The 11450-nt window shown below is 55.2% G+C and overlaps 1 protein-coding gene across 2 annotated transcripts in view; it reads right to left on the bottom strand.

The window, feature by feature from the left end:
- Window positions 1–8501, bottom strand: part of SRL (sarcalumenin) — a 37530-nt gene extending 29029 nt beyond the window's left edge. For both annotated transcript variants that reach the window (XM_010840397.1, XM_010840396.1), the window contains exon 1: window positions 8417–8501. In XM_010840397.1, the coding sequence (XP_010838699.1) occupies window positions 8417–8477 (61 nt within the window). In that variant the 5' untranslated portion in view covers window positions 8478–8501. The remainder of the gene's footprint in view (window positions 1–8416) is intronic.
- Window positions 8502–11450: the final 2949 nt, after the last annotated feature.

Consider the following 11450-nt stretch of genomic DNA (forward strand, 5'->3'; position numbering starts at 1 on the left):
GAGTGCATGCTGCCCCCGCCCCCGGGTACCCTCATGGGCAGCCTCAGGGGAGGGAGGTCTGGGTGGAGAGGACACCGGCCTAACTACCTACTCCGAAACAAAACTGAGACAGGAAGAAACAGGAGAAAGAGGTGGATTCGCCGCCGGCCTTCTGTTCCTGGGACCCCTGGGACCCAGGCTTCATATTCTGGGAGCCTGAGGCCGGGTTGGGCTCCCCCAGGCCACTGCGAGAGCTGTGACCCCTCCCTGATGTTTCCAGACCCCTTCCTAGGTCCCAGGGAATGTTCCTGGTGTCTTCAACCTCCTGGGATAAGCTAGAGAAATAAATGGTCTTCTATTGCCTGACCCTTGATTAATAAAGCATAGGAGGAAGTTCGGGGAAAAGCAAATAACCAGCAATGGCTGGAAGTGTCTCTGGGGGGTGCGGTGCGGGTATACAGGGCGGGCACCCATAGAATCAGAGGCACTTTGGGGACCTAGAGATCAAGGCAATGGCTTTGTGTTAACCTGTTGCCATCTAGGGAAAACTCTATGGGAGGCAACTGCGCTGGCCGAGGTCCTAACTGAATGGCCACTTGGAGGAGAACCAGGGGCCGCAGGTTTGCCAGTGGCCTGGAGCAGGGAAGGAGGGAGGGCAGGGGCTCCAACACCCCAGGGCTCCCCCTGGCCTGGTTCTGGGCGGGGCTCCTGGTGCAACCCACTTCCCACAGGCCCCAAACTCCAGGCCAGACTTTGCCTGCACCTGTTGGAGCTCAGAATGCAGTCCCTGCTCTAGAAGGATCCAAAAATATGAGAGAGGGAAGGGAAGGGGAGGAGCTTACTGGAAGGGGAGGGGCTAGAGCATGCTGAGGGCTTAGGGAGACAGCAGCTTGGCTCAGCATTCAAGGCCCTTTCCAGTGGGCTCCAGCCCACGTTCGAGCCAGAGCTTTTCTCATCCCGTTTCTGCCAGCACCACGGTCCGAGCTTTCCCGCTCCCGGCTCTGATCCCCAGCTCCAGATGCTCCCCCACCCTGCCCCGTCTCTGCCTACAAGAGTCACCTTTCATCATTCATCAGACATTGCTAAACACCTCCAGTAAGCCAAGCGCTGTGCTACGCATCGGTGATGGAGCGGTGAGCAAGTTAAACAAATGCTCAGCCCCGTCCTCTTGGAGCTGACCCAGTGCAAAATCCTGCCCTTCCATGAGGCCAGACCTCCAGCCCTCCTCTGAACTCCAAACAGAGCTGCCCAGAGTGTTAGTTACATCTTTTTTTCAGTGCGTGTCATCTCCCCAAATAGAAGGCAGCACCTCAGGGCAGGGGCATAACCGGTTCCTGCCAGCACAGTGCGGCCAGCCCAGACGTCACAGTGGGCATGGCTTGGCCTCAGGGCTAGAGAGCTGGGCCTTTCCGAGAGGGACCCTGATTGCCTAATCAGTCCTGCCTCGCTCCTTGAGAACCCAGCCTGTGTGATTACCCAGCCCCGCCCTTCCTTCCCTCTTCCTGCTGTACCCTGCTTCCACATTGTACCCTCATGCCTCTTGATAATCACATACTGCCCATCACCCCGAGTCACGTGTCCATCCTGATTCCCGAGGCAGGGCTGCATTGCCTGTTTCTTTAGGGAGCTGTGCTGAACCCTCCTCCCCAGGGTTGGCCACACAGTCTGCACTCGTCCTTTTCCCTTGGGCACTCTGGCTGACAGAGGACTAGAGGTCAAGGGCCCTCAAGGTTGTGGAAAACAAGGACCCTAAGGGCCAGAGGAGAAAAGCCTCTTCTCATCACTTAACATGCCATGAACATGGGGAGCCTGCCCCACTGGGCTAATGTCCCACCCGAAATCCTTCTGGGTCGTGGCTTGGGAACTGGACAGAGCAACAGCGACTGTGCCTTCCTATGGTCCTGACGATGTGGTCCCAGGAAGCACAGGCTCCTGGGATGGCACCAGGCAGGAGCTGCCCGCCAGCCCCACGGTCTCATGGGCTTCAGAACTGGGCACACCCACCACCAGCCTCAGGCTTCCCAGGCAGCTCAGCAGTAAAGAATCTGCCGGCCAGTGCAGGAGACCCAGGAGACATGGGTTCAATCCCTGAGTCTGGAAGATCTCCTAGAGGAGGAAATGGCAACTCACTCCAGTACGCTTGCCTGGGAGATCCCAAGGACAGAGGAACCGGACAGAGGAGACTGGTAGGCCACAGTCCCTGGGGTTGCAAAGAGTTGGACACGACTCAGTGACTAAACAATGATACCAGCCTTCCCTGCACACCAGCAGGGAAGAGCAGGAGGGTGGAAGAGGCAGATGCTCTAGGCCCTGCCAGGGGTGTGAACGGCGGACCTGACAGCTCAGGCATTTTAAGAGCAGACTCCACCGCCCCAGCCCCTCACCCTGAGGACTGGCAGCTCAGGAAAGGCTGACCTGGAGGTCTCTGAGGGGACAAGGAAGTGACAGGGGCAGGCATCTGCCCACACCAGAGGGGTGCCTGGGACCTTGACCCTGAACAAATCCGTCTTCGTGGCTGGAGAGGGATGAGGCTGAAACCAAATGGGATGGGATGTCCCTGAGCCCCGAGAAAGATACATCCCAGGTAACACAGACCAGGAAACGAATGTCTCCAGAAACTCAGTGCAGATGAAAACTGACCCATCCCATTGCCGAATTACGCCACCCCCTTTACCTCCTGCTGATGACAGCAAGGCTGGGGGTGAGCAGCGGGTGAGTTTTTTAACCACAGAGCAAGTCCCACAGCTGTGGCCACCGTGGCTCCAGTCCACTCCCTGTCTCCTTCCTTCAGGGTCAGGTAGAGGAAGCCCTGCTCTACAGCTCAGGATTGGGGACCATCTATTGCCTCAACACCGTGACTAGGGACTTAGGGTAAGACCTTGCCCACCAAAGCAATGAGAAATTCCATGTTAGAGATGCATTTGTTGAGCTAAAATCTTATGACTCCTTTCAAACAAAAAGTGACTTGGGAAAGTGACAGTTTAAGTGTTGAGCCATTAGCCCTTGCTGGAATGAGTTTCAGGGCACGTCTCATGGGGACAAAGCAAGGCCAGTGTCCGGGGAGAGAAGGGAACCTCCAAGGAGAGAAGGAAACAGACAGGGCAGAGGCAGGCACCTGAAGCCATGTGTCTGAGTCTAGAAGGCCCTTGAGAAGGCAGGTGAGGAAGGTGCGGGGGTTTCTGAGGGCCCTGGCCACCCGGAGCAGATCCTAAATTCCCTCAGCCTGAAATGAGTCTTGCCAATGGGCCAGGGAGCTGCGGAGGGAGGCCTTGCAGCCACCTGGAAAACACCCAGAGGAAACCTGAGCCTGGCTACCTCTGGGCCCTGTGCCCTGCACCATGCCCTGCGCCAGCTTCCACCAAAGTAATGGTCCCTGCAGAGCCGAACACAGCGCTTCCTGGGAGCAGGTCGGTGCATGTCTGCGGAATGAACACCTTGGGACAGAGCTTGGGGTCGGGTTTTGCCCCCTTCTCTGCAGCATCTGAAGGCTCGAGAAGGCTGGTTCACCAACAGCAAGAGACCAGCGTTTGCTATGATGAAAATGCTGATTCACTGGTCACCTCCTGGCCTCATCTCAGCTGGACTGGAGACCAGGTTCTGGTCTGGACCCTGCTGTTCGATCCCACGCATCTCAGGACAACCGGCCTCCTTTTCTACCTCAAGGGGTTCTTGGTCAGCTCTGGCTGGTTCTTCCCCTCCATGGCCTTCTCCCCGCTCTGTAGCAATCCTGTTGTAGACCAGGATCCTCACTTCCTCGTTGAGCTCCCTGGTGGGCACAGACACTGCTCAGTGAACTCGAGTGTACAGGGGATCCCTCTGAGATCCCCCCTCAAACCCCCTCGGACCTGTCCACCTCACTCTCAAACTCTGACATCCACCCTATGCCCCACGATCATCAGCCCTTCCTGCTCCTCTGCATCCTCCCTGTCGGCCCAGGAACACACCGCCTTCTCTGCAGACTCAGCCACCCTACCTCCTCTCACCGTCCTCTAGCTCTCGTAGACTTAATGTTGAAAGTCTCTCCCGGTGAACGTGCCTCCGCGTCCTCACTGAGTGACCCATCCGCAGCCTCCTGGTGTCCAAGCCAAGGCCTCACCTTCCCTGGCCTCTCCGCAGGACTCACAGCCTCTGCAGGAAGCACCCTGTCCTCTGCTGCCAGGTCATGCCTCTGCCTGGATCTCATCCCATCTTCCTGAAATCCATTTATCTTCTTCCTCTTCCTACTCCCCAGGGACTGGTCCTGGACTCTCTTCTTTTTCTCTCTCTGCAGCAGTGTCCTCAGGGATCTCACAGCCTCGCCCTCATCTTTACCCAAACGAGCCTCATTTCTGGATCCCCAGACCCAACCTTCCTCCTAAGCTAACCATCTGCGTCCAGGCATTCCCCCAGGATCCAGAATTCATGATGATTTCAGATGACCTTTTAAAATCAGTTCTTTTACGATCCTAGTCTTTTCTTATTTTTCTGGCAAGATGCTGCCTGCTGTGGCCTACACGAAACCCTTGGGGGCTCCTTCCTGCCCAGCTCGCTGGGCCAAGGAGTCCCGCAGATTATTCCCCAGCATCTGTGGGGCCTGCCCTCCAGTCCATCTCTCTCCCTTGCCAGAGTACACATCATCCCAGCTCGGTCTACTCCTCCCTACAAACAACTGCCAGACGCACTTTTCGAAACCACCCTCCCCCACCCCGTGGTTACCTGCCACCCACAGAGCAAAGCCCCCTCCTCAGCCCAGCACCCCTCACACTCTGGCCCCAACCCAGCCTCCCGGACTCCCCACAAACCCCACCTCACCCTTCCTCCCCATGACCCTCCTGGGTCTCGCCTGAGCCCCACCTTCCCTGCTGCATGAATGTGCTCATCCCTGCTTTTCCTCAGCATTCTCTTCTGAACCCTGTGCTTCTCAAGGCCCATCTCAGACACTCCCTCACTTGGAAGACGTTTCCTGATCCACTCAGATCCACTTCCGTCCATCCCACCTCATTTACCTGGATCTCCCTGAGGACACGCGTGTCTTCTTTGTGTGTGCACAGCCACAAGGGGGACGCCCTATCTCCCCCAGCCCCAGACTGTAAGCGTGCCAAGGACAGAATGCCTATCTGCGTTCCCTTGGCCCCACACCTGAGAACCAGCAGGTACACACTAGATCCGGGATGAATTAAGGAAGGTGTCTGAGTGAAAGCGCTTTGCATCCTCGAGCAGTATTTAAACGAAAGGGATGGTGAGTCTGGCTTTAGATTGGATTTGGAGTAGAGGGGTGCACCCCATAGTGGCAGACCCCATCCACGCGCCCCTCTTCCAGCCACACCCCTCCTTCCAGGCCAGAAGGCATTGTATCTATGCCCTATCTTGATCCCTCAGGCCATATCAACGGAGGAACGGTCGTCTTCCTCCTGAGTCCACAGGGATCAGGCTCCTTCCTGGCCACCACACCTGAGCGAGCGCCCAAAGGCCAGGTGGATGCAACCAGCCTCACCGGACCCCTCTCTGGTCCAGGATTCCAGCTCTGGCCTTTGAGCTAGCTGTGTGAGCTTCACTGCCACACCCACATGGGAGGCAAAGCCCGCATTTCCCAAACCTCGGATCCACAGGCCAGCAGGCTCAGTGCCCACATCTGGGGGCTGCATCCACTGAGCAGAACCAGACTACCACCTCATGCACCCGATGTGGGAAGTGGACCACCTGCTCCTCATGGCTCATCTGGCAGCACCAAGCCAGGAGCTGGGGACCTCGCTGGGGACACAGCTTGCAGTGGAGGGGGGACATGCTGGAAAGGCTTCTGGGGTCTACTCCCTCCCCAGGATCCCCCAGCTCATGACCTTCTCTCCGAGCCCTCCGCCACAGTTGGATCATGGCACCTGGGCTACCCTGCTGAGGGGCTGTGAAAACCACTTCCTTCTGGGTGGGAGAGGAAATGTCACGAAGGGGTTCCTAAGAGACCCCCATTACTCTTGGAGGGCCTTGGGAGCCCCAGCACGCACCAACCTCTTGCCATTGGGATGGCAGAGTAAGGCCAGAGCAGACGGGGTGAGTTTGCAAACCAGGGCTGGGCTGGAGGAAGCAGAGGAACAGACTCAGACCCCCTGTCGTCCCTCAATCTTTGCCTCAAACAGGTAACAGGAGGCAAGGCTGTCCTGAATTCAGCCTAACAAACACCAGCCATTTAAGCCCGAAGAAATGTTTTCCCAGCACCCCCATTCCAACATGCTCTCTGGTGAGTCAAAATTCAAAGGCATTGGTCTTGCCCTATATCCCAAGGCAGCCATGCGTGGCCCCACACCCACAGGCAGAGAAACGGGGGTGTCCAAGGAGGACTGGGGTGTCCAAGAAGGGCTGCAGAGAGAAGGGCCAAAGGAGGCCAGGAACTCCCGGGTGGGCTGAGACCGGCCCTGGCCCGGCGTGCCTGCCACGGGCTCGCTGTCTGACCTTGACCACGGTTCTTTCCTCTGGAGTTTGCTCCCTCACCTGGACCATGAGCAGACGAGTAAACCCTCTTGGGGCTGTTTTCCTCTGTCCTCGAGCAGGCTTGACCCCAGGCCAGGTCCCCAAGACAAAGAGGAGGACGCTGGTAGTTACAAAGGACTGGGGCGGACTGGTGGTCAGGGAGGCTGTGGAGCCCATCACCCTGGTGCAGAGGACCACGGGAGCAAGGACGGCAAACAAGAAGGAAGGGTGGCTCTGCAGGGTCCCCCCAGGAAGCAGGAAGGGGGCCTGCCTCCAGGGACGGGTGAGCAACACGCTGCTGGAAATGAGGATTCGGCACAGAGGTGGGAAGTTCAGGAGCAAAGCTGTGTCTGTGGGCATGGCGGCATTTACTAGTAGCATATTCTACAGGCAAGTCAACGGGTAGAAAGGATTGTCACTATGGGGTGGGGGAAGCCATTCATGGAATCCCCTACCCCGGATCATAGGAGGAAGCCATCTGGGGTTTACAATCTGCAATTGGGGGTTAGGAAGCCCACCACTGTGAAGAACACACAGCACAAACCATGAGCAGTGGGGAGGAGGGCGGGGACCCCACACACGAGTGGCCAGGCCGGGGCCGGTGGGGGTGCTCACTGCAGAGTCCAGGAAGGAAAGGACTGCAAAGAAAGGATCTTTGCAGAAAGCACCTGCCTGCCTCCTTTCCCAATGGCAAGGTCCCCCAACAGGGCCTGTGGGACATTCCAGATGTCCAGTTCCCTTGGTGGGAGGAAAGATAAAGGATGTCCCTAAAAGGCTAAAAGTTCCTGGGGCGCCGGCATGGAAGCTGCGGAGCTGGCAGCTGGGGCTGGGCGGTGCAGGGGAGAGGTCGGCAGTGGCTCCCGGGCTCGGGCTCCGATTACACGGCTGTTTCCATACTTAGCCGCCTGACAGCCGCTTGGAATCCTTGCCACCCCAGCCACTGCAGCCCCACGGAGCCCAAATTAAACTCAAGGGCAGACAAGGGCAGGGCCCAGTGGCACACACGAGACCGGAGCCCCCCGCCTCGGTCTCCAGCCCTCGAGGGACTGGCTTCTGCTCCTGCCTGCCACGGGCTCCCCAGTCTGGGTCTAAGAGCTCAAGAAAGAGAACCCCCAGGGCCCCACGGTCCCCAGCGCAAATGAAGCCTACAGTCGTCATGAAAAGGCAAAGCGGGACTCCTGGACTCCTGGGGGGTCCCCAGGGCACCCCTAAAGCAACTTGGAGGGGCATTCAGCCCCAAGAGTCTTGGGAACAGAGGTGGCAAAATGCTCTGGTACCCCCTCCACACCTATAAATAACCCCCATGCTGTAACCGGAGCCACCGCCTCTGCCACACAAAGTGCTGAGATGTCACAGGAAAACCACGGCACGCAGGCCCCAGCCCCCTTCCAGTGAAGCCCCCGGCCAAGCCAGCTCCACTCCAGACTGGGTCCCGGCCCTCCTCTGAACTGCCCAATTTGGTTTCCAGCTCTTTGCTCCAATCCCGCCCCAAACTGAGCCCCTCTCTGTCCCATCGTTTCCAAGCCGTGCCCCCCTACCCGCCCTCACCCATGCAAAGCCAGGCACCCCTCCATCTCCACCAGGTGGGAGGATCAACTCAGTGACCTCCAGGGGTTCCCTCCACCTCCAAGACCAGGGTCCTCTGTCCGCCTAGGAGCCTCTAGTCTTGACTCTTGGGGTCTTCTTCCCCTACCATCTACCGGCCGGCCCTTCTCCCCAGCCCCCTGCTCAGGCCTTGCACCTGCCTGCACCTCTCAGGTCACGGCTTCCGCTACCTGGCCTCCTCCCCACGAGCCCCCTGACTGCTCTCAGGTCTCCGCACTCAGTGCGTTCTCAGTGAGACCAGCCGGGAGCCAAAGGGCTGCCATCAGCCTCCAGGAGTCACGGAGGCCTCGTCCTCCGTCCACCGCCCAAGCCTCCCACCCCACAGTAAACAGAAAACCTCGGGGGCGTGTGGGGTCACAGGCTGGTCCGGCCAACCGGCTGGGGGTCGTACCTGCTTGTCCTGGGAGCAGGAGTGAGGCCACAAAGCAGCAGAGCAGGACCAGCGCCCTCATGGTGACTGCCAAGAGAGCCCAGCTGCTCCGGGCCTCTATTTATAGGGCAGGCGGCGGCGGGGGCGGGTGGCAGGGTCACACAGTCACCAGGGCAACTGGGCGGACGTGATGGGCCAGCGGCGCGGACCCCGGAGGCCGCGGAGGCTGCTCTGCACCTGCAGCACCAGCTGCCACGGGGAAGGCAGGGCCCGGCTGACTCCTCTCCCACGACAGCCCCAGGGTCACGTGACAGGGGTCGCAGGGTGGGCAGGGGTGAGGGGTGTACAGCAGAGAAAAAGTGGGGTGTCCTTTTGGGTCTGGTCTGGGAGTCAGGGATCGAGTCTTCTCAGCACCTGCAGTCATGTGAGCTGAAGTCCGTGTGAGCAGTGCCTTTCACACGCCTTGGCTTTGTGGACCAAGGGCCTATTAGACGACAGCCACTGACACACATCTGAGCCCCTCTCCAAAGGTCAGGAGGGTAGAGCCTTGATGGTCAGTTGAGGAAAGCCCGCGACATCTGACCTTTGAGGTCGATGATGAGGAGCCTTGGCTTCCTTCTCCCCTGGAAGAGACAGAATGCTGACGGGAGGGAAAAGGTACATCGGAGGCTGTGCGGTCGGGCAGAGCCTGGACGGACCGGTCCCTGTCCAGCAGCGCTTCCGCAACATGCTACTTGATGCACTCTTCCTGGGGGCACGTGACGGCCCCCTGAAAGCCAGCTCTAGAAGGGGTGGCGTCGGCTGGCCCTGCTGGGGACGGCGTCCCTGTGGGGGTGGCCGTTGGCCATGGGGGACAGGACAAAAGTCTGGTTGGCATCTTTCACACACTTTCCATTTAAAACGGTTTTATGAGACACAATGGCCACATGCAAACAACGTATTCAAAGTGTACAATTCGATATATCTTCACACACGTACACAACCACAATCAAAATGACAAACGGATTCCCCATGCTCGAACTGTCCTCATGTTCATTACAGTCCCTCCCTCTTACCCTCTCCTACCCCTTCCCAGGGCTTCCCAGGTGACGCTGGCGGTAAAGAACACGCCTGCCAGTGCAGGAGACGTAAGGGACACAGTTTCAATCCCTGGGTCGGGAAGATCCCCTGGAGGAGGGCACAGCAACCCACGCCAGTATTCTTGCCTGAAGAATCCTACAGGACAGAGGATCCTAGCGGGCTACAGTCCACTGGGTCGCAAAGAGTCGGACGTGAATGAAGCGACTTAGCGTGCATGCATGCCTACCCCTTCCCAGGCAACCACTGGTCTGCTTCCTGCCACTATACATTAGTTTGCATTTCCTAGATTTTGATATAAATGGAATCATCCCATCTGCGTTCTTTTTTATCTGGCTTCTTTCACATAGTATAATGATACTGAGACATTTTCACATTGTAGCACATATGAATAGTTGACTCCTTTTGATTCTGAGCTGTATTTCATGGCCTGGATAGATCCCAATTTGTTATCCATCACCTGTTGAGAGACTTTAGGTTTTTAAAGCTGCTATAAACATCTATATACAATTCATTACGACATACACTTTCATTTCTCTTGGGTAAATACCTAGGAGTTGGGCTTTGCTGGCAGTCCAGTGGTTAAAACTCTAGGCTTCTACCTCAGGGGTCACAGGTTCAATCCCCAGTCAGGGAGCTAAGATCCCACATGCTGCACAGCATGGCAAAAAAAAATTTTTTTTATTCTTTTCCATTATATGTTATTACAAGATATTGAGCACAGTTCTCTGTGCTGTACAGTAGGTCCTTGGTGGTTATCTATTTTATATATAGTAGTGTGTGTATATTCATCTCAAACTCTTAATTCACTCCTCTTAGCCTTAACTTTTTTCTAAGATGACCATACCGTTTTATAATCCCAACACCAGTTACTCCACATCCTTACCAACATTTAGTATGGCCTGTTTTTCAAATTTTAGTGATTCTTACAGGTGTGTAGTGATATCACATTGTAGTTCTAATTTGCACCTTCCTAACAACTAATGATATTAAGCATGTTCCTGTGTATGTATCTGTCATCTACTTCTTTGGTGCATCTTTGATAAAGTGCCTATTCAAATATTTCCCCATTTTTTATGTCTTCTGGAGACAATCCTTTATCAGATATACCATTAGTAAATATTCCCTATCCAGTCTGTGGCTTATCTTCTCATTTATATGTGTATTTCAAAGAGCGGAAATGCTTAATTTTTATAAAGTCCAATTGATCAATGTATTATTTTAAGAATTATACCTTTGGTGTCATACTTAAGAACTCTTTGCCTAACCCAAGGCCATAAAGATTTTTTCCTGTTTTCTCCAGAAGTAGTTTCAGATTTTACATTTAGATCTATAATCTATTTTCTGTTTTTTTTTTAAAAATATGTTGCAAGACTGAACCAAATCTTAGATTTTAACAAATGGATATCCAGTTGTTCCAGCATTGTTTGTTAAAAGGACTCTCCTGAAGTGTGAAAGTGTTAGTGCTTACTCGTGTCCAACTCTTTGCAACCTCATGGACTGTAGCCCACCAAGCTCCTCTGTCCATGGGATTCTCCAGGCAAGAATGGGAGTAGGTTGGCATTCACTTCTCCAGGGAATCTTCCCGACCCAGGGATCAAACTCAGGTCTCCCATACTGCAGGCAGATTCTTTACTGTCTTATCGATCCTGAATTGCCTTTGCATCTTTTTTAAAAAATCAACTGACTATATATGTGGACACCTTGGTGGCCCAGTAGTTAGAACTCTACACTTTCATTTCTTTTTTTTCCCCACACTTCCATTTCGAGGGGCACAAGTTCTATCGCTGGTAAGGGAACTAGGATCTCATATGCCAAACAACTTAATTGACCATATATGTGAGAATCTATTTCTGGACTATGTCCTGTTCCATTCCATATGTCACATATATCACATTCCATATGTGTCTGTCCCTTCACTAATCAAGATTACCAGGAGACATATCAATAACCTCAGATATGCAGATGACACCACTCT

Source organism: Bison bison, unplaced genomic scaffold, assembly GCF_000754665.1.
Source record: "Bison bison bison isolate TAMUID 2011002044 unplaced genomic scaffold, Bison_UMD1.0 scf7180017864144, whole genome shotgun sequence".
In the NCBI taxonomy this organism is placed as follows: Eukaryota; Metazoa; Chordata; class Mammalia; order Artiodactyla; family Bovidae; genus Bison; species Bison bison.